Source organism: Rhipicephalus sanguineus, chromosome 1, assembly GCF_013339695.2.
Source record: "Rhipicephalus sanguineus isolate Rsan-2018 chromosome 1, BIME_Rsan_1.4, whole genome shotgun sequence".
Taxonomy (NCBI): domain Eukaryota; kingdom Metazoa; phylum Arthropoda; class Arachnida; order Ixodida; family Ixodidae; genus Rhipicephalus; species Rhipicephalus sanguineus.
This window is the reverse complement of record NC_051176.1, coordinates 95939980-95963351: the sequence shown is the minus strand read 5'-3', so window position 1 is coordinate 95963351 and position 23372 is coordinate 95939980. Positions and strand designations below refer to the sequence as shown.

The 23372-nt window shown below is 46.6% G+C and overlaps 1 protein-coding gene across 1 annotated transcript in view; it reads left to right on the top strand.

Annotated features, from left to right (window-relative positions):
• The first annotated feature begins 297 nt into the window (after positions 1-297).
• The window catches only part of LOC125756881 (uncharacterized), a 52971-nt gene continuing 29896 nt past the window's right edge, over positions 298-23372 (top strand). The window contains exons 1-2 of the mRNA XM_049411888.1: positions 298-529; positions 19870-19941. Of these exons, the coding sequence (XP_049267845.1) occupies positions 298-529; positions 19870-19941 (304 nt within the window). The remainder of the gene's footprint in view (positions 530-19869; positions 19942-23372) is intronic.

Genomic DNA, 23372 nt, shown 5'->3' with positions numbered 1-23372 from the left:
TGTTTTAATGAATTTATTTGTGTTGAACATATCTGCTCATAAGCGTCACAGGAAATGAGAAGGAAAACACCTAAACCACAAGGGCGCTTATACACAAGAAAGGCGTTACGATAGAATTGTTCGTCATAGAATGCGGCAGGCAGTCGTGATGTTGAGCACACTGCTAGGGAAGGCCGCCACCGAATCCCGAACATTACTCAACGTCTCGTGGATTCGGCCGCAACGTTTAGGATTTTCTCGTCATTACGTCCGCAGGCTATATGTGCTGGAGACCATGTACCTGTAAGCGTCGCGGAGATGCCCGAAAAAAAGGACGAGCAAGTATCTGCGCAGGAAGTTCGACGGAGTCGACCTCAGCTGGACAGGAGTTGGGGCAAAGCGGTGATTGCGTGCGCAGCCACGTTCTTCTCATCTGCTGTCCACTCGACATCGGGCATATTTTATGTGGCGCTCATGCGTGAATTCGGCGTAAACCGCGAGACGGCATCCTGGCCGACCAGCGTCTTCCAAGCCATTGACAATGTTTCAGGTGAGGGCATGTCGGCAGAGGCAGCATCAATTGCAGCCAGTGCCATAACGAATGCGCGACATTGAAATAAGTATGCTAGGAAGACTGGCGATGAGAATCGGGCGATAGATATAAACAGGACGTAGCCTTCATCCTGTGCATTTCTGTAAGTACGCACCGCGTGCCTGTCCTATATTTATCGCTGGTTAATATAAGAGCGCACGCAAACTAAATGCCTCGTTGCATGCGCAGACAGCGCGGCGCGTTCCATAATATTTACGCGCAGAAAAGGTGAACACAACGAAAACGTGTGGTAGACACAATAGAAAACAAAACGTAACTTTCTTAGGAGTATCGTCATCACATCAATATATATGCACATGTCTCCGTTAATAGTAATAATTGTTGGGGTTGGGGTTTAACGTCCCAAAACAACCATATGATTATGAGAGTCGCCGTAGTGGAGGGCTCCGGAAATTTCGACCACCTGGGGCTCTTTCACGTGCACCTAAATCTAAGCGCACGAGCCTCGAGCATTTTCGCCTCCATCGAAAACGCGGCCGCCGCGACCGGGATTTGATCCCGCGACCTACGGGTCAGTAGTCGAGCCCCATAATCACTAGACCACCGTGGCGGGTTACACGTCCCCGTTAGACCACAGAAAAAAATTATAACAGAAAGGATGAGTATGTCTACCAGAGTGTTGCCACAAGGGAAGGGTATATTAAGGAGCGGCGAAGCATAAACCTTCCACTGATACCAATGAAGAGATGCCTCGAAGAAGGAGATAAGATCAAGGGCAGCTACATTGATCAAACGTTTTTTTAATGAAATGATCATGATCATCATGATCATCATCCTAATCATCGTCAGCCTATACTATATCCACAGCATGTCAAAGGCCTCTTCCGATGGCCTCCAAACCAGCCTGTCTTGTGCTAGCTGATTCTGTTTTGTGCCTGCAAATTTCTTAATTTCCCATCTTTTCATATTCATTCGGATGCGTTAACTGTTCATCGGTTATCTGTCCTTTTCATGACGTGACCTGCCCATGCCCATTTTTTTCCTTCTTAGCACCTACTAAGGTCTCAGCTGCCCCTGTTCTGTCTCTGATTCACTCTGCTGTCTTCCCATGTCTTAGAGTTACGCCTGTCATTTTTCGTTCATCACACTCTCCGGGGTTCTCAACTTCTCCAGGTTCTTTATTGTTCGCCAGGTTTCTGCATCATATATGTTATAACTGGCAAAATGCAATGTTTGTACACGTTAGTGTCAGTGGTCAGTTGCATGTCGTGAGTTGAGAATGTCTACTATATGCGCACCAGCCTATCTTTGTTCTTCGATGAATTTTCGTTACGTGAGGGAGCTCTCCTGTTAGTATTTGACCTAGATATACATACCTATGCTCCGGAGGTCTATAAAGAGCTCTTGCTCTCTCGCCGACCCACCTAGCATTATCTTTGTCTTCTGCATATTAAGACCCGTCATGGTGGTGTAGTAGTTAGGCTGCACGACTGCTGACCCGATGGTCGCGGGATCGAATCCCGACCGCAGCAGCCGCATTTAGATGCAGGCGAAGTGATACAGGCCCGTGTACTTAGATTTAGGTGCACGTTAAATATCCCCAGCTGGTTGAAATTTCCGGAGCCCTCCACTACGGCGTCCCCCATAATCATATCATGGTTTTGGGACGGAAATTCCCAGCAGTTATTAGTATTTTTCATATCCATTCAATCCTCTCGGTTTCTGAAGCCTTCTTGGTTTAGGCCTACAATTATTTTCTTGCTGTTCGTCGGCGTCAATGTTTAAGAGTAGGACGTCATCTGTAAACCGTGGTTGGATTAACGGCGATGTTCTCCGATAAGCTTTATTCCTATTTCTTGCCTGTTTAGTTCTTTAAATACTTCGACACGCAGTGAATAAAAATGCAGAAACTGCATCATCCTGTCGGAACCCTTTCTCGATCGGGATTTTCCTGCTTTTTTTGAGAAGTAGCCCAGCAAGTGAGGAATCTCTGCCTATGGTATTCATGTATGTTTCAAGTGCTCTTTGCCGACCCGATGCCTTCAGAACCGCTGGTATCGCTACCGAGTCGAAGGCCTTTTCATTATCTATGAATACCATATAAAGGTTTTTTTTTATATTGGCCAGATTTCGGAACTATTTGATCACACACATGAAGGTGATCCATGGTAGAGTGCCCTTTCCTAAAGCCAGCTTGCTCTCGCTGTTGATTAAAGTCAAGTGTGGCGCTTATCCAATTCGAAAATGTTTTTGTGAATATTTTGTACAATGCTGAAATGAGGTTGACCGATCCCTAGTTCTTCAAGTCTTTGACGCCTCACTTTTTGTGTATTAATAAAATATCGATGTCTTTCCAACTCGCTGGCACAATTTAGGTTTTAAGGTATAATGTGCAGAGTGTCGGAAGCTTCTTGAACCTAAATGTTCTCCATCTTTGATCAAATCGGTTGTTAGGCCGTCTTCACCGAACGCGTCTCCACGGGACACGCCTTCTGGAAATGTACGTTGGTGGGCTAGTCGGTTCATGTGCAGTGAAAAAAAAAAAACCAAAGAAAGTATGACTGCTTTACGCGAAGAAATAACAACGGCAGAGGTCAAAATGTCGGGGGGGGGGGGGGCACAACTCTTGACCCCTTGCGCTCCCCCCTAACATCTTCACTCGTTATTTATTTCCGCAAAACAGCCATACTTTCTGTGGCTTTTTCATTGAACACGCCTTGTTGGGTCTTTCTAACCTCATCGGTAGTGACGCTTAAGACTTGGTTATGATGTTACACTTTGCTTGCACTCAGAGTAGGGTTGTTTATATTCGAACTATACCGTACTGGGTAAAGGACCTGCATCACTCTCACTGTGTCATTAAAATTGTTAATAAGATTGCCTCGCTTCTCTTTAACTGTGTGCAATATGGCTTTTTCCATAGAGAGTTTTCTTTTAACTGTTTTGATGCTGGCATTTTTTTTTACTGCTGCCTCCACCTCCCTAACGCAATAGTTTCATATATCACTAAGTTTACTTTCATTGATCAGTTTTTTTCAACTCAGAAAAGGCTGTAACTCACGCTGTCTAAAGGGCAGCGCAACGTCACTAGAGTTGATTTAATTACACTCGAATTTAAAATGACAAAGCATCGAGTTCAATAACATTTAAAGGCGCGCGTAAAACTTTATTTCTAGGAATTCAAGTTTTCACGAAAAGTCAGAACTTACGCCTACTGGATATTATGGCCGATTGACTATCAAGATGATTGCCTTTTTTTTTTACTTCGTTATCATTTAACTTCAAAGTGAACGAAAGAAACTATAATAGCTATGTGGTCTTTCCATAAACGAAGGGCCTGGAAAACTAAACAAATTTTTAGGGTTAGGTACGCAGGCCTTGGATTCCTTGGGTACGCACGCTATTTTCGAAAAATAACGTGCGTAACCAAGAGGTTTGCGTTTGACGCATGGCGACCGCTGAAATGGATTGCGCACGCAAAGTTCGGCACCTTATTATAAATTGGCTCAATATATGACGTTGACCGGTATGAGTTGTAATGACGAATTCACGGAAGCTTTCGGTGCAGCATATGCCGCGTGTAAGTAAAGAAATTAGGTCGCACTAGCGGTTCCAATCCTGAAGGAACAGCCGAGCTGAGCGGCCTTCCTTAGAAAATGTAGGCTTAACTTGGAATGGCAAGCATCACCTCCTGGCGAACACAGATTGACTTCGTTGCTCATCTTCTTTTTCTTTCATCAGTCTATCTTTCTTCCTGTGGCGCATACACGCTTTCTGTTGCCCCCTCCTCCTTTATTTCTCCTCACGCTTACATCACTCCTCCTCATCGCCACTTCCCTTTCCCACCCCCTTTCTATATCATACTATTCATGACTATGCTATTACGTGAGCTGCTTAGCACATACCCGTTCCTGACCCTCTCACCTCCTCATTTCGCTCCTTCTCACCCTCACATCACTCCTCCTCATCGTCACTTATTCTTCCCACATCAGACTACATTACGCACGTATAGGGTTTTTCTCCCGAAGCAGTGTCAAGCACTGGCGTGGCTCTGTGGTAGAACACCTGCCTGCCACACAGGCGTCCTGGGCTCGATTCGTGCTCGAAAGGAAGATTTTTTAAATGTTAAAAGCTGCTTGAGTTTTCTGGTGACGCGAACCAGCCCCTAACGAAAAACTTAACGCTGTAAAAATTCAGGAGACCTTCCTCTATCGCGAAAATGTGGGCACGCGAAGTTTGGCGTTGCACGCTTGACCTGCTACTTTTCTTTGTTTGTGTAGGCACGACGACAACTGCGCTTACGCAGATGGCATCATGCCGAGTGACTTTCGCTCCGGCACCGGAACTTGAGGTCGTCATGCGTTCATATACAGGCAACAATAATAATTGTTGGGGTACATTAAGCCCCAAAACCACGATACGATTATGAAGGACTCTGTAGTGGAGGGCTTTGGAAATTTCGACCACCAGGGGTTCTTTAACGTGCACGTAGACCTAAGTACACGGGCCTCTAGCATTTCTCCTCCATCGACACGCGGCCGGGATTCGATCCTGCGACCTTCGGGTCAGCAGTCGAGTGCTATAACCAACAGTCCACTGCAGCGGGTCTACAGGCAAAATTCGAATGTGGCAACGTGGAATTACAAGTTACTTCAAGAAAATATAAGATTGCCATATCATAAACGGCCGATCGCCGAGAACCAAACAATCTAGAGGGCATCAGCTATTGGAAAACGGCGCGTGCAAATACGCATGAGACCAGCGCACCTTCGAGGACCGTATTTCTCATGCTCAAAGAATCGCTCGATGCCGGCGCCGGGTTATTCGCATAGGAGAACGCCGAAACCGAAATCTTTAACTTTGACCAAGCTTCGCTTGAAGAAGAGAAAAAAGAAATAGAGAAATAAGCCTACTTATGTTGGTGTTTTTTTTTCTTTTTCCTTAATGTTTGTCCTCGTGCCCACATGATGCTATTGCCACGCGCGCTTGTTTCTTTATTTCCCCGTCGCCGGTCTTCACTCGCAAATAATTGCAACACGTGTTACCACCACTCGGCTCCGGCCGCGCCAGTATGTTTGGAGCCTTCACGGTTATTTTTAGAATGTTCTGATGAGATTGCGCGCAAGACGCGAGTAGTCGAGTTTATTGCGGAAGTAACGCGAGAGCACCAGCGATAACGCTTGAATGGTAGATCACGCATGTGTAAAAGACGACGTGTTTCACCGACGATCAGATTATCGACAACCGTGCTCGCGGCTCTCATTGCGCTGCGAGCATTACTTGATTGTACACAATCAAGTAACGATCGCAGCGTAATGCAACCCAGCAAAAGGAACACTGGAAGTATACTTTGAGTGTTTCTTTTCCTGGGCATAAGTTCGCCAAATAGCTCATTCAATCTTTACCTATTTCAGTGCTTGGTTTTTCACCGCCACAATTGCGTAAGACTATAAAAGCTACCATATATTCGCAGTGCAAGCTGTCAAAGATAATTTCTGCGTGGTTTCATCGAATCCCTGTCTGATTCACCACAGCGCCAAAGCCGTACAATTAAAAAATAATTTCGGTCCTTGTTATTCTTGTCGTATTATTTACACCTGCAGGAATTATACTAGTTGTCCTGCAGAAACACTTCCCTGTCTCATCAATTGGCCTCATTGGGAGCGTGCTGTTCTGGTCCGGCATCCTCGCTTCCTATTTCGCTCCCGATATCGCTTGGATGACTGTGACATTTGGGCTCATTCAAGGTGAGCCACTCGCAGGACTACTTCGCTAGTGGGGAACATAAACCGATGCACTACTTGCGAAGGCATAAGCAACTCCGCGCATGCATGCTCTTGGCGTATTGTCTGCAAAATTGGCAGCCTTATTGTTCTAGGTCAGCTATATTATGCTATTGTTGCGCTCAAGCTTCTTTAAGGCGATTTAATTTCGTAATTTGACTTGTTGTTCCGTTCACAGACCTTAAGGCGATATGTCTGGCCTCTACTTTCACAACAGTCACTGCCCTTATAAATCAATATCACTAAATAGTGCCTGCACGGCAAAGGAATATGAGAACGTACGAAAAGCTTGGTTTAAGATCGTGCAAATACATATGAGGCTTCGTGCAAAATATGACGCCTGACACACAAGATTAATCGGAATGTGAAGCTGTTCTTTGTGTTGGAACTGAGAAAAACACCGCCATTAGCGCTCGACTGACCTGCAGAACGCGTGGATTGCTGGCAGCGTGATTATGTTTCCCCGAGGGGTCGCGTACGCAAGAAAACGACGAGCGCGAAGAGGAAGCCGGACCGCTCGCCGATGGGTTGCAGCCCCGGCCGAATCGCCCTCTTCGGTGACACGCCCCCCTTGGTTGGCACGTCGCTGTCGACTCTCGTCCTGGCAGTAGTGATGCTGGCAAAACAGTGGGAATCGCGAAGCCGCGCAACGTAGGTGACTGGCCCTCCACAGAGACGCGCCAACCACTGAGACGTCACCGTTTTTCAGCTCGAACTGCACTACATATCACGACAAGCAAGGTCCACGAACCGGGCAACAGCCATTTGTGGTGGCACCCGCTGTTTCCAGCGGTGCGCTGGACTGAAACATCCCAGCAGTGGCGTGCTGAGACTTGCATTACAAATGTGTGCTGTAGCGAAAACAAAGTGCACGCGCAGTCGGTTTTGTTGCTGCTTGCAGCCTGCTGCCAAGAAAAATGCGCAAATGCCAGCGCCATATGGCTACTGCGCCATGAAATTGCGTCCGTGCGTATACGGTGAAAGTGAAGATATATGCTTGGTTGGAATATAATTATGCCAAGTGCGGAGCACAAGGTGCTAAAGGTAGTGTGCGGCACGGTGCACGTCATCCAACGGCGCACTACGAAGTTTCTCCACGTCCAGTTGCGCCTATAGACGTAAACCCTCGTGATTTAAGTCTAAAAAGCTGAGCGCTTTCGCTTGCAGCAAGTCGCTATTATCTGTTACAATGCATACAGATCAGTGGCGACCGCGATCGTTCCCGGAGCTGCTACACGTGTCGCGAAGATTATACTGACTGTCTGACGTCACGGACAAGTCTATCGCGCTTGAGCAGAGGCTTAATAACGTCGGATACTGGCGCCGACACCCCCGAAAAAAAAAATCCCACAGTGCAAGAGAATCGACAACTTGGCTAGTTGGTTGAAATGCATGGAAGCGCAAGCAGACGAAGAAGAAAAAGGTCCTGTTGTCGGTCCTGTGTTCTGTCCTGCCCTGTCCTGTTATCCCCCTGTTTTCGTATTCGTCTGCGTGCGCTTAGATCGGTCAAACTATGCATATATAAATCCCGTGGTCGTGCACCATATAACGAGACGTATATTGCACATGGTAGTCCGCAACTAGTTATGCTAATGAAAACGGTGCACGTAAGGGCCTCAGATATCAGGAGATTTATAACTTCCTACAGGACTCTACATGGCTACATTCTGCTGCTATTTTGATAGAAAGAGCTTGGCAACGGTTCCTAGTCTTGCCCCAGATATAGTGCAAGTTCGTTGCGAAAATCCTTCGCCGTTACTGCGACAAATAGAGACTCACTGGCTTTGGGGAAAGTCAACATTTTTTATATTCATTCCTGGACAAAACAGGAAGGTCGTGTCTCCAAACGTGCTAGCAAACTGTATTCTTTGCGAAATGAAATTTTATCTTGAAAGAGACAGTGACCCAGCCAAAAAAGTGACTCACTCCTGATGCGTCAATTAACGCGACACACGGTAACAAGGAAGATTGCGTAATATTTGTGACCAGTCGTAAATGTTCCCGTTGAACCGCGAAGCACGGGCACAATAAACGGTTACATATTTTCTTTCTTTTAATTTTTGAATAGAATGAACCTACTGTGATAAACATTAGAATAAAAAAAAGAATGCGCGCTAATAAACCGCAACAGAACCGAGGTACCAGGTGCGCCTGTTTTTCGTTAGTCCCAGCAATATAGAAACAAAGGCATGCGGTATAATATTTGCGGCTTTTAATTTAACGATGACGCAGTGAATTAATGAATAGAACTTAATTAAAAGCAACAGATAACATCATGTATACTTACCTCCTAGGTGTTATTATCTACCGGCTTCATGTTGTCGTGGAGAAATTTTTGTTGAGCTCCTTTGACTCGCTCAGACAGTATTACGCTGATTTTCACTTTTTACTAAGTGAGGCCTTCCGACATCCGTGCCAAATGATCTTTTACTCAATGTCGCTGTTTTCTGGTGGATTGTGAAAAGTACTCGTTGACTGACTATGCGTTAAGATAAATGAATAAATATTTGTTCGCACATTTTTTTCCCTTTCTAGGGCTTGGATCTGGAGTCGTGTGCGTGGCAATCACCGTTGTATTAATGTCGTACTTCGAGAAGTACAGGGGCGTGGCAACGGGCATTCGCTACGCCGGCTACTCGCTCTCGTCGCTTTTTTACCCCCTGCTGCTGGCGCAATTTGAGCAGTCGTTTTCGTTCCGACAGACTGTTCTTCTATTCGGCGGCATCAGCCTACACTTGACGCCACTTGTCCTCGCACTGAAGGAGCCTCCATGGGAGAGACAGTCGAAACACGCGAAAGAAGCAACCGTGAAAAAGGCCACGCCATCTAGGACCTGTCAAAGCGATTCCGAGGGGCGAGGAATAGGATCGATCGAGCACACAAACCCAGTGATCACGGGATGCCTTGAATACTCGCGCGAGAAAGTGAGGCCAATCGGCGAACCAAATGACGCGGACGAGCACCGTATTCTGGCGACCCGCGCTGCAAATGTAAACCCCGATCCACAGCTAGAACATGACGCTGCAGTTCACCCGCAGACGACGGTGACAACATCAGTACGAAAGTGCGTCACGGTAGATCCCAGAATTGCAAAATTAGTAGGCCCTAATTTAGAGAACACCAGCGCAAGAAACGGACTGGACTGTGCGATCTCCAGCAAACTCCAAAGTGGAATGGAACATGATAGCACGAACTGCGTTTTATTTGCTTATGGGATTAGACGTGCCACGACGGATAACAGCATAGTCTCGAGGTCGAGTGACAATGCCCAGTTCCCTATTGATAGGCTTTCGGGAGTCAAGCCGAGAGAAAAGCTGGAGCGGACGTGCTGCGCGCCAGTGACATCCCAATCAGACAAGAATGCTGTCCACTGCGAGGGTAGCCAGAAATCATACCAAAATGAAAAGCGGAGCCCCTGCTTTGCTCAGCTTTTTCTGAAGCCTGCCTACTGGATCGTGGTTCTTGGCGGCACTTTAGCCGACTACAGTGATTGCGTTCTGATGGCGACTCTGGTGGATTCAGCGCTCGATCGCGGAGCAACGCGCCTTGAAGCGGACCTTGCCATAGCGTGTTCGGCGCCAGCGCAGTTGTTCGGCCGCACTATGGTTCCCCTAGTGGCCGACATGGGCTACACCAACCGCACGACGCTCGCCTGCGCTTGTTACTTTCTATTCGCCGTCACTATCGCGTTTCTAGCCTTGACGCACAGCTACGCTACGTACGCACCTTGTGCGGCGGTCGCCTCCCTCTTCATGGGAACCTTGACTACCATGAAGCACGTGGTCACAGCCGACTACTTCGGGGTCGAAGCCGTTCCAATGGCGTGGTCTACCACCGGCGTGATAATGCTACCGATGCTCCTCTGCAATCCATCCATATTAGGTGAGCTCCAGTGTAAGAACCACAGCTATGACGTCATTAAACAAGCGAAACGAGGTCCGGCCTTGGTAATGTTTTCCATGTCATTGCGGTCCTGCCAATATCGCCATTTTTTAACCAATATGCACACCGGTACAATACTGCATTGCAGTGGGCGAACGGCCGCTGAATCCTTGCAGATAAAAGGCACTGTTTTCGGTCACTATTTTCACTATTTCATGCCAGCATTGCCCTCGAGAGAAATCCTCGTGCTTCAAATGGCAGAAAAAAAGAACACTTATAGTTGACGCAGAAAAAGAAAAGAAGATAATGGCATATCAGAGTACAAGCAGTGATTGCAGACAAGGGCACGAATGCTTTCATTGAGTGCACAGGTAACATGCTGCGCATTACCTAGCATTGCTGCCCGAGTTGCGCAGTGATCGTACATACATGCTGTGTCACGTGGTTTAGTCACTTCTTGCATAAGTGAAAATCTGCGCAGCTCGAACCGTGACGTTGCACAACTAACCGACGCTTCCGCTACACCGTGGGTGGGGTGATTGCAACTTGAAAATTATGCAAGCACCGTTACTCACCTGCAACTTTCCTAAATTGATTCAATGCCTCTTATTTGAAAGTTCTGCCTACTTATTTCAATTGCGTTGCACCCCCGGACGTTTCTAAGAGCCTCTTCACTTTAAAAATAAACTCTATACATTTACAATACATTCAACCGACGTGAACAGGTGACAACAAACAACAAATACGATTCCGATTTTCGCATGTTCTAGTTACTTTTGCGTGCTATCAATTATTAGTCACCAAAGCCACATGCTGCAGGTGTTTGGTCTACTTGTGATATACATAAAGATAAACCGGTGCCCTTTTTATACAAGCGTCTTTTACGCAATTAAGGTGAAGTAGAAGAACTATATAAAAAAGCTAGATATGTCATCGACAGTTGGGCGGTCTCACCTAAATGTAGAACAGCTTTTTGTTCCAGTAGGTTTTTCTACGGTGTTAAGTGGACGTTACACTTGGGAAGCTGCAATTCGTTTCCAGAGAATTTCTATCGAAGGAAACCGGGAATTCCTTTCGTTCAAAATCAACAGAACATTTCCGTTTGGTCGGGATAAGAACAGAAAAATAAATTGCCTATCGAGCGGTAGCGAAATTTTGATTGAGGCCACATCGTCATGTTTTTGTTGCAAAGGTCACCTACTGCGCATAACTGCGACGACAGTATTAGCCCCAGGCGTGTATCAGGTGTTTAGAGTCGCATAAATGTGAATGTTTTGTGTCTAGCAGATAGCGCTATCTATAGCCACTGTCATCGTCGAGAGGATGGTGCGGCCGTGAGCTTCGTGGGCGGTGACTTCGCTGTAAACAAAGCAGCTGTAAAGACAATACCAGGCGATCCGTGCAGTTCTTTAATCCATCGAAATAGACAGCGCAAAAAATCAGATGAGGCACACATAAAGGATTCACAAGAACAGGCGCTGACTTTGTGCCTGTTTCGTCTCGTTTTTTGCGCAGTTTATTGCAATGTATTCGTGCCAACTAGTCCAGACAACGACACTTGTGCAATGTTTTTCAATGTTCATATGTAATGTAATTCGAATGCTTTTTGTCACTTTGCATTGCAGCGTCCATTTGCAAGGGTTTTTTTCCTCACAAAATGCAAATTTTTTTATCGAGAGGAAGAGGGAGAGAGAGAGATAAAATAAGGAGGAGGAGGAAGGAAAGGAAGGAAAGGCAGGGGAGTCAACCAGGCGCCCGTCCGGTTTGCTACCCTACTCTGTGGGGAAGGGATGAAGGGAAGAAAGGCAGGGAGGTTAACCAGCGCTGAGCCCGGCAGGCTACCCTGCACTGGGGAAGGGGGAAGTAAAGTTATAGAGGAGGAGAGAAAAGTCACTTTCAGCCGGCGTAACAATTCCTCGTTTGGCATTACAAACGGCGAATCAGTCCGGTGCTTTCGTGGCCTTTCGGAACTGTGATGGGCAGCCCATGGTTCCAATATCTTCGCGACAGTGAAAGCCCTTCCGTCTAGTTGATTTAGAGCAGTACGGAGGTGAAGGCTTTCGTTTGCGTATGTCGGGCAGTGAAGCCGAAGGGGCTCAATAGTTTCATCAACGGCACAGTCGTTGCACTCGGCATTGTCGGCCATCTAGTTAAATGAGTAGGCTTTGGTGAATGCTACACCCAGACGCAGACGGCGCAACACTGTATCTTCCTCCCGGGAAAGACCAGGTAGTAGCCGCAGTAGTAGAGATGGGTCGAGAAAACACAGTCGATGGTGTATGAACTGTGGTGTATGAACTATGATGGTGTATGAACTTTTGCAGTGTCATGTTCTGCGCCAGCTTACTTGAGTATCGAGCCGCGTCATGCCTGGATAACGGTATAGAAACAAGGTTTGTCTCTACCTGTATTTTTCTGGCAGCTTCATCGGCGAGGCCGTCGCCGGAGGTACCGCAGTGACTTGGTATCCACTGAAACACAACGTTGTGTTCTTTTTCAATCGCATAGTGCAGCATTTCTCGTATCTCCCACACAAGTTGTTCGTACGATCCGTGACGAAGTGCCGACGAAAGACATTGTAGAGCCGCCTTTGAGTAGCAGAATGCTGCCCATCGATTAACCAGTTGTTGCTTGATATAATAGACGGCACCTCGCAGGGCAACAAGCTCCGAACCAGTGGATGTGCTCACGTGACAAAGTTTGTAACTCAGGTTGATGTGTCGTGATGGGATGACGGTGGCGCCGATTGAGCTGGTCTGGGTGGTAGAGCGATCCGTGTATACGTGAATTCTCTCAGCATAGAGAGAGAGAGAGAGATAAAAGCGAAGGAAAGGCAGGGAGGTTAACCAGGTTTCACCCGGTTTGCTACCCTACACGGGGGGAGGGGGAAGGGGAGAAAAAAGAATAGAGAGAGCAAGGAGGAAAGAGAGAACAAGTAATACGCGCACACACATCAGTGTTCACCACACACACAGAGACAGTCACAACAGAGAAATATGACATCGGTTCCTCTGCGGTTGTCTAAAATTATACGCGTTAAAAAAGGCTTGCGAGGACTGGCTCCAAGGAATCCAGAACTTGTAGAGAACATTGAGCTGATGGAGTGGTCAATCCGTTGAGGAGAGTGCGCATCGTGGTCATGAGAGACCTCAACACAGCGAGGACTTGTAGGTTTTTGTCGTGGCAATTATCTGTGAACGATGGTGTACATAGCGGGCCATTCTGCATCGGCTCTTTATGAGCGCGCAGTGGTGGCAGTGAGGGCCACGCGACATCCGCCGCCGCTTTTAAAGCCTCTGCGTCTTTCCGGCTCGCCGATTGTGATGCAGTGGGCGGTGGTGGTGGTGGCGGCAGTGGTGGTAGCTGTCGCTTCAGAGAAGTCTGACAGCCTGTCGGAGTAGGAGGTCGCGTTGTCCGTCCAGATTGGGCAGCAGTAGTCTTAGACCTTCGTCGCCGACGAGAGCGTCGTTGTCTATTTCTCACCACATCAGCAGCCTCTTTGTGCGTTGAGCCGTCCCGTACCATCTGTTTCATGACGCTCCATTCCTTTTTCACCAATGGACAGTCCCTTGATGAGGCTTCGTGTGGTCCATGGCAGTTGGTACACTTCAGGGCAGTTGCTCGGCAGGATTCCGCATTGTGTGGCTCTGCACAGCGGGGGCAAACCGCCACGTTCCTGCAAACTCCGCTTACATGACCCATTTTTTGACATTTATGGCACTGGAGTGGTCTTGGTGTAAACGGACGGACCACGTGACGAAAGTGTCCCACCTTCACGTGGGATGGCAATATGTCTCCTTTGAAGACAATCTTTACACAACGCGAGTTGCCCAGACGTGAGACTTGGACGATGTTGCTATGGTCACAAACTTCCTTGATGAGCATTGGAAGGTCGCCACAAGGAATGGAGATGTCGACATCGTATATGAAACCTGCCACCATGTCCTTGTTAAGTGGAAGGTGAGCTCGAACCTTGATACCGTCGAAGTCTGTGACCCCTGGTCAGAGCAAGCAGAGATGCCTGGTGTATAACGTCGATGGCCAAGACATTCTTGCGGGGGTTGACTCGAACATCCCTGATTTCGTTTGGAGCCAGAGACTCGAGTTTCCTCGAGATGGTCTGCCGATTCAGGTGTCTCAGATTGTCCGATGGCGTAACTGGCACAAATAAGACGGTGTAGTTCGTTGAAGCCACCTTCGGCTTCACAGTAGATGCGGTTGAAGCTGGTGAAGCACCCATAGATCTTCGTTTTGGTTTACGACTGTAAACAGGGGTGAATTCATCGTCAGAATCGTCACTGCTCACCGAATACAGTTCGGTGGACTCGCTGTCGGCGTCGCTGAGTTCGCTGTTCCGTTTCCTCGAGGGGCCCGCCGATGGCGGAGGCATGCCTGGAGGGTGTGCAGGCCAGTCTACTTTCAGTGTAGCCAAATAAAATACCGATGGCTACGCGAGGAACATGAAAAATCAGCAAAAACTGTCACCCGGTAAACAAAGCGATGTGCCCTCTCAGCATAGAAAGTATGCAAACAGCCTAGAGCTGCTTGCTTCAAGAGCAAGGTAGAAAGGTCTTTCTTGTTCCTGATTCCTGGGACGGAAAGGCGCAGTTCGGGTTGACGTAAGCAGCACAAGGCGGATGGCGAACCCGCCGAGGGTGTGAAACCCGATGGAAGCAAAGCGCGGTGAGAGCTAACGACGTTGGAGGACGACCCCTGTGGTCATTGTTCTGGCAGGTACGGCAGATGGCCGAACATCATCCGTGCAATATGTCGAATATGCGCTCTCAGCGCGTCGGTTGTGACGTAGTTCGTAATCGCATGGTCCCGAGCCAATATAACTGTTCCGGCTGTTTAGGTGCTTCGTGGTAGGCCGAAGCAAACACGTAGTGCCTGTGCTTGCACGCTCTGAAGTGCTCGCATATTTGACATATGCTATGACAGTCAGGCACCTCTCGCCTTCACATACGAAGTCTACGTCGAGGTGAAAATACTTTGCCACTGCTAAAACTTACATGGAAAATCATTTATTAACAAAACACTTTTAGGTAACAACTGGAGCGAAGTTATGAAAAAAATGTAGGACGTCACAATGCATAGTATACCCAACCACGCGCAAGACCACGTGGTTGAGGAGTAAAGTTTCTCCGCTGGCGCTTGCCGCAAGTGGGCGCGACGAGTAAAGCGTCCGCGAAGGAGAAAGTTGCTGCTCCGAAGGAGAAACGCAACCCGTTGCTCCATTCTCGCTCCCCCCCCCTTTTTTTATAGAGTAGGATCCGGTTGTCCATCATGGACTCTCGCTCTCCCGCCGGACGTCCTAGCATTAGCTTTGTCTTCTGCATATTCAGCTTCAGCTGTACTTTGACGCTTTTTCGGTCTAGGTTAAAATCGTTGTTTTTTTTTTCTTTTTTTTTTGCATTTCGGTGCCGGCATTGCTGCATAATAAGATGTCGTCTGCACGTTGTAAATCGCTCAGATATTCACCGTTAACATATATTCCTCCATCTTCCAAATCCAGTCGTTTAAACACCATGCAGTTGTTTAAAGAGATGGTATTGGATGTTTCATTTTCAACGTTAACTGCACGTTAAAACATATAAAGAAGCTCTCATCTCTTGAACTTTTTTGTGGGCATGAGTTTTGTGCTTTTTCAGTATGTTTCAAACAACAAAAAGCCGCTTTCATACTTGGTGTGAAGCCTATTACCCCGGTCACACTAGCAAATTTAGTGTCATTTTGAGCAATTGCACTTACGCCCCCAGCATGTAACTTTGGCGGTGAGCTGCTACACGTGAAAGGGAAGTGTACTTTGGAAATTAGAGTAATAGCGATGAGTAATTCAGCAGCACAGGATATATTTGTTACTTGAATGTTTATTGAGTGACAATGTATTATAGCTATAAGCAGCCCTTAAAATAAACTTTAGGTCGAAGCGTGGCGGATGCGGCCGTTGCACGGCATGTGATGGGCATTCCCCTAGCGGCCGTGGCTGTCAACTGCCTGAGAACGAGAATAGCAAAGTAGTTTTTAGTGGTATAGTATGTTTTAATCCATAACAATATTTCTAATAAGAAAAACTATAGTTTAAAAATACTACGAACTCCGCCTCGATTAATAACTTATTTATTCTCGAGCAACTGCTACCGAGGCTGGACACTCCGCCTCGGCGAAGTGAGTTTGGCGAGCGCACTCGCAGGCAAGCGCGCTTTGTAGCGAGTGTCACTGTGTCAGCGTTCCAATGTGGCAGCGCGCGCATGACACTGGCGGAGAAGTGCACTACCTTGAAGTGCCCAGTGTGACAGGAACATAAGAAGGACGATGTGTTTTTATGTTCCTCACCTTCCAAGGTGGCTTAGCACGTAAGGTGTCGCGCTGCTAAGCTCGAAGGCACGGGTGCGACTCGCGGCCACGGGGGTCGCATTTCGATGGTATATAGAGAAACGCAAAACGCGCTGGTGTTCTTAGATTCAGGACCACTTTATTGAACCCCAGGTGGTATAAATTAATCCGTAATCCCTCACTGTGGAGTGCCTCGTGATCATTTTTGATGTGAATGATATCATGGTTTCGGCACGTAAAACCCAAATAGTTATTGTTATGTTCCTCAGGACTGGAAATGTCGATTGAGTAGTTTCACCAATAACAGGCCAGCATGAAGTCGCTCTCCAGAAACCCTATGCGAATACTTCTTGCCAAGCCTTTGGAGTCCTTCCAACGTTCTCGAAATGCCGCGTAATGTAACCGCCGAGCATAAAGCACTTTGTCGCAGTAGGAAAATGTGACCGTTGAGCAGACACATTTCTGGTCCACCCCATGATGTACCCGCAAATCTGCGCAGTGCGTTAACGACATCGACTTTATCACGCCTTATCTCTAGAAGTTTCACTATGAGCGATAATCGTGATAGGAGCGTGAGTGATTTGTCCCTCCCCGATAGCAGCGCCCACTAAAGTAAAGAAATTCTTTAAAAAATAGTAAAACTAAAGAAATAGATGATAACACAATAAAGTGAAAAGTATCCACATAACTCGGAGACAAGAACACATGCACAAAGGGGCAATACTGTCGCATGACAGTATTCCCCCTTTGTGCGTGTGCCCCTTTGTGCAATTACGCACTGCAGACTTTCTTTACTGAATTTATTCAATTACACAAGAAATATCAAGACACATACATACCAGCCGAGCATAGGCGGACAAGGAAAGTAATCAAAGCTAAGGCATGTGCTCTCCCGTCCTGTCACCGCCCCATTATGAAGGGGTCGCTCATAGCATTCACACAATCCATCCATTCTGCTTTGGCATTCCATGTAACTTCATCATTAAATGACCCCTAATTTTTTGAAGTATGCAGCCCAGAATAGTTGCCGGCCGAGTACTATTCAGGGAAATTGATGGCGTGCAACAACTGGCTCAAGGCCTTCTTCCCAGACTAAGATTTAACCGCCTCTGGTTGAAGGGCAATGCAAGTAGTTTTGCGTGCGGTTGTCAGATCTTTCCATTCCTTAGAAGAAGTTGTTCATTGTATTTACAATCTCCTGCAAGGCCATATGCAGAATATGCATATTAGAGTGAGATGCTCAAACGGACAAACCAGCATAAGGTGAGAATCATAACCTATAGACGGTGTTTTCTTCTAGTTCCGCCATGATCCACATAAAAAAGAAAGGGCTGTGTGCATTCTTCATTGGGGCAGTCTCTACATAGCATCGTGCTCAGAATGCTTTAATTTTCTTGTCCAAACGAATATCTTAAAAGCGATTAACATTTAGAAATCAATTTGAAGATGTCCCATCCAACCGGAGCTCCATAGCGCTCTAAGCAGAACTACAACGTGGCAGAGAGTGTCGAGAGCCCTATCGGTGTCTAGTTTCACAGACGCGTTTATGGCCTACAGACGTTACAATATCTATTTTTGCATCCGTTGTGCATTTGTATTTTAAAAAAGTTTTATAAAACGAGCGTACAACTATGCCCTCTTTTTTACACCGCCACTGAAGTGTGGCATCGATCATAATCTACATTGCTCTTCATGAGCAACTTGTATTTCGACTTGCATTATTAACTAACGGGACGAAAACGACTCAAAGTCCAAAGCTGTTTTACCAGCTATCAGAATTGTCATGGTATGAGCAACATTCCAAGAGTAAGGTACAGGTTCTTCCATTAGAAGACCAATAAAAATGGCTAGAAGGGGATTTGCGCACGCCGGCCCGACACTTCTTTGCGTGCACTGTGTACGCAGTCACGTCTGGCGTAGCAGCATATATTTCGCCACATGACGGAATCACTCAGCGCAGCTTGCGTAACGAAAATTCCGGGTATAGATTACCGTGGTGCGCTTCTAGAATATCAAGTACCAACTTTATGTTCAGCTCGTGCGAGTAGATTTTCGCATTCTACACACTGCGATGAAAAACGAGTTCGCAGTGAAGATTGCACAATTTAAAACCAGCTGCTATCTCCGGGGCTACAGCGAAATCACGATTTCGTTCGGTGATGACGTCTGGGCCTATGTTACAGGCGTTAGAGCTCGCAAGGTGGGGCATTTCAAATGGAGAGAACACGTCCCTGCCTCTGTCCACACCTCAGCTTTCGGAAGATTTATCGACCTGCTTTGGTTTATTCACGGCATAATATCTACGCAGCTTGTTGCGTTTCAGCACGTATACAGCGCGTTCAAATGCGCCTATACGAAGTTCTATGAAGTTGTTAACTTTGATAGAACGAAAACCTTATACGAAACTAATTCGATATTTTCCCTCCCAACTGGTGCATTTAGGTTCGCGCTTACTAACTAAACTATTACTCGACTTGGAAAGCCGCGATCCATTGTTCAATTGAGTGCACTTAATAGTTTTACGAAAGCAGAGTAACGATCGAGTCCAAAGTGCTGATTCTTCGCCCCTCTTCGGAGACATGCCGCCTTTTATCATTTGTTATATCACGAGAATAAATAATCACTAACTTTTGCGGCGACAAATGAAATATTAAACTGCGAATGGGAGATTGCTGGCAGGCCTGCACTCTTTGTGACAATATTACATACGAGGACCTGCTATGATCTGAAAGTTTTATGGTCAAAGCGCGTAAAGTAAGCGTTTTTTCTCACGATATTTTGCCGTTATACTTTCTCCACACACGCCTCGATAGGGATATTAGACGAACGGACTTGTCAAGTAATCTGAAGTGTCACTAAAATGCCGAAGTGCGTCCGAAAATCTGGCGTGCTTCGTTTAATTACCGGTGGCTTCGGAAGGACAGGGACGAGGGGGGGGCGGAGGGGGGGCAGAGGGGGCTGTTACCAATTATGTACTATGGCGATTCAAAGAAGCGCGAACAGTGCGGCATCTACATTCTCTGCTGTTTCGCCTATCTTTTCAAGCGGCTGTAGCCATGAGACAATCAAGAACCACGCTGCCTGATGGTAATAAAAAGTCAATAGAGTCATCCATGATAAAATGAAGAACCACGCTAACATCTTTTTATTGCCACCAAGCGCGATGAAAACAGCACGTTGCGCGGTTCGCGGTTCTTTCAATCCCCCTTGTACACTCGCGTTCGTATTTACATCTTTTTATTCTCAACTGAGTGGGCCACTCTCTCTCAGTTCTGGTAATAGAAAACTAAAGTAACAGTGTTGCTTTTTAATAATGGTGTGTAATTTTAACTGCAGGTTTCTTTCGGGATCAACAAGGTTCTTACGACAACTTCTACTACTCATTGAGCGGCCTGCACTTCCTCATGGGTACAGCATTTTTACTGCTGAGGTGTTCTGCCTTCAGAAGAGAAAAGAGCTGGTCTGTACACCCTGAAAAAAAGTGAGCGCCAACTGCGGCGCGCGAGGACTTACAAATGCTCGACACACATTAACAATCTGTTCGCTGCTCGTTGACAGCGGTGCATTTTCGTCTCATCGAGTCTGGCACCTGCCGCTCCTTTCTTCTAAGGTTGAGCTGCTGGCATGGCGTAGATCTTATTTTCATGCTGCACGAAATACTTCCATATAGTGAGTTCGGGGAGCTACAGTGCGCAAAATAATGAATACATACGAACAATTATTCATGGTACGAAAACTATAGGCAAAGGCTCAAAATGTGCACAGCATATAGTATATATATATTGTGTGTTTGTGTGTGAAAATACGGAAGGCATCGCTAGTACATGGACTTCAGGACCAAATCTGTCCGACTACGCAGGTCATTATTCACAGCACCAACCCAACCAGTGCAACCAATCGCAAGAAATCGCGAGCTTCCATTCACTGGCTCGACTGGAGGACTGACACATGTGATTCCGCGTCGTCGATACCGATATCGTGGTATATAGACAGCGGAATAACTATGGTAACGCTACACGAAATGCGCCGTCACCTTTGTTGTTTTGTACAGCTTCGAAAGTGCTGCACCATCAACTCATGGCAAGCCATAGTTTGCATACAACCACTCCCTATTGTTTGCTGCCCTTTGGTTACACATTTCACTTGAAATCTTCCGTGGACATTGCGCAGACGATAACTCCTTTTCCTTCATTTACGAGCGCATCTAAAAGCATCGATATGCTCTGATGCCGTGTTCACTCTATGCGTTGTTTTTGTACATGTGGCCCTGGTCCTGGCCTATATTGTCGAGGGAGATTGTGAATAAAAATTTTAGGACTTATATAAGTATTTCTTTTTTTTTCTTTTTGTAACATAAACCGCGTCGTGCTATATAATGTTGCTTCATTTTGTTTGCCGCACCGGATTCTCAGAGGATCGAACGCACTATTGATGTAAATATCCATGAAGAGTACAGCGAGCATAGCTAAGAGGCGGTCCATGATAAACTGCTGCAATTTCGCCGGCAAAGCTGGGTGGCGCGGCGGCAATGTTTACCGACTGCCTGTCGCACGGGAATTCCTGGTTCTAAAAGAGACTTGCGCTCGTCACGCCAAGATGCGGCAATTATTAGCAGTACCTCGCAGCCAAATGTGCAAAATTGCAAAACGTGCGAAATGCTGAGATCCTTGCCGTTAAGAAGTAGAGAAATATAAGCTTTATTTTCAATTTGTGCTGATATTGTGGTGATATACGCAACTCGGTGTCTGCTGATCAAGTGATAGTAAAGCCGTCTCTAGCTATCACGAAGTAGTTATTTCAATGTCACCACGATATCGTCTTTGTAAACCTTCCTTTTTTTTCATCGCCAAACACAGAAGCAATCATCTCAAATGGCATGGTTGGAAGGTTTCACCAGCGGTTTGGCTCTCACCGAAAACGTAGAAAGAGATTTAAGAGGACAGACTTTTGGGCTAGTTGGTTCGTTACGTTCATTGAAGCCATAGCGCGGATAAGACAGGGACCACAGAAAGAGGACAGGATGTGCTCTACTCACAACTGAATCTTTATTTCGGAAACATGTCGTACTTATACAGCAATGAAAAGACAGCAATCGTCACCACAAGACCGTATCACAAGCGCAAGCCTGCATCATCCAGATACGCGATTTCCTTAGCACTGAGAGCAATCGAGGGCGCACTGACACAATTGGTATCTTCTCTAGCAATCAACCATGCCTCGACAATTTCCCGCGTATTTTATCAAAGTTCCTATGCATAACTACGCACTCATTGAACACAGGTCGGCAGCCGCAGTCATTACAATGCACTGATACATGCCCGTCGCGGTAACAGTTAAGCTTCTGTTTGTGCTCTCTGAGCCTATCATTCAGGCATCTGCCCGTCTGCCCGATATATACCTTGCCACACGAAAACGGAAATCTATAAACAACACTCTGAGCACAGGTCACGAAAGGGCACTGGTGCTTCTTCGCGCATCCTCGGCGTTTCTTGTGGAAGGGGTCAGAACCCTTACAAAGGCTCACTAATTTCTGTGGAGCTGAAAACAGCACATCAGAAGCTTAACTGTTACCGCGACGGGCATGTATCAGTGCATTGTAATGACTGCGGCTGCCGACCTGTGTTCAATGAGTGCGTAGTTCTGCATGGGAACTTTGATAAAGATACGCGGGAAATTGTCACGGCATGGTTGATTGCTAGAGAAGATACCAATTGTGTCAGTGCGCCCTCAATTGCTCTCAGTGCTAAGGAAATCGCGTATCTGGACGATGCAGGCTTGCGCTTGTGATACGGTCTTGTGGTGACGATTGCTGTCTTTTCATTGCTGTATAAGTACGACATGTTTCCGAAATAAAGATTCAGTTGTGAGTAGCGCACGTCCTGTCCTCTTTCTGTGGTCCCTGTCTTATCCGCGCTATGGCTTCAATGAACGTCCAAAGAGATTTTTTAATGCCTTCAGTTTTGGTCAAACTATGAAACAGGCGGGCGGCTCTTAAAATGACTCATGTGCGCAAACATAAAATATAGAGAAGCCTCGAAAAAAAAAAAAAAAACCCTCAAGCTTCTCTTAACGACTGGACCTGCCCGCCAGCATACCTGAACGCTAGCGCTCTTTATAGGTTCCCTATTGGAGTTCGTGACAAAGAGAAAAGCTAAAGTTGTGGCTAGTTGGTCATACATAGCTGACTGCGGCGCGCTGCTAATATGCGCACAAAAAAACGCAAAAGTGGTGATCAAGCAACTTTTCTTCAAATGCAAGCTGATATAAAACATCAATAAGCGTGTGGGGTCAAGACACGGGTTGGCTTTTGCCTTGGTTTTTGCACGTACAGTCGAGCGCGATTTGAAGGTTATCGTGCGAGCGCCGACCAAGAAATACAACAGCGCCACGATCCAGAATCCTCTTTCGAGGAGAGGGAGGTATCAGGCAAGCTTCACTCATTACTTTTTTGTTTCTTAAGCTGCGACCACTCCCGACTGAGGAAGGCACATTTTCGTTTCTTTTCTTTTTTTTACGACAACGCGGTATATCTTGTTCACCTGAGCAAGCCGTTCAAGCAAAGCAGTGCCAAGCAGCAGCTTTACCAGATCTTTCCCAGCAATTTTGTTATCGTCCGCGGAGATAAGAGCCAACGAACTGTACGTTTGATCGCAGCGAATGAAAATGTTTGAGGCCCGTGTACTTAGATTTAGGTGCACGTTAAAGAACCCCAGGTGGTCGAAATTTCCGGAGCCCTCCACTACGGCGTCTCTCATAATCATACCGTGGTTTTGGGACGTTAAACCCCAGATATTATTATTATGATCGCAACGAATGGAAAGTTTAAAATAAAGAGAAAG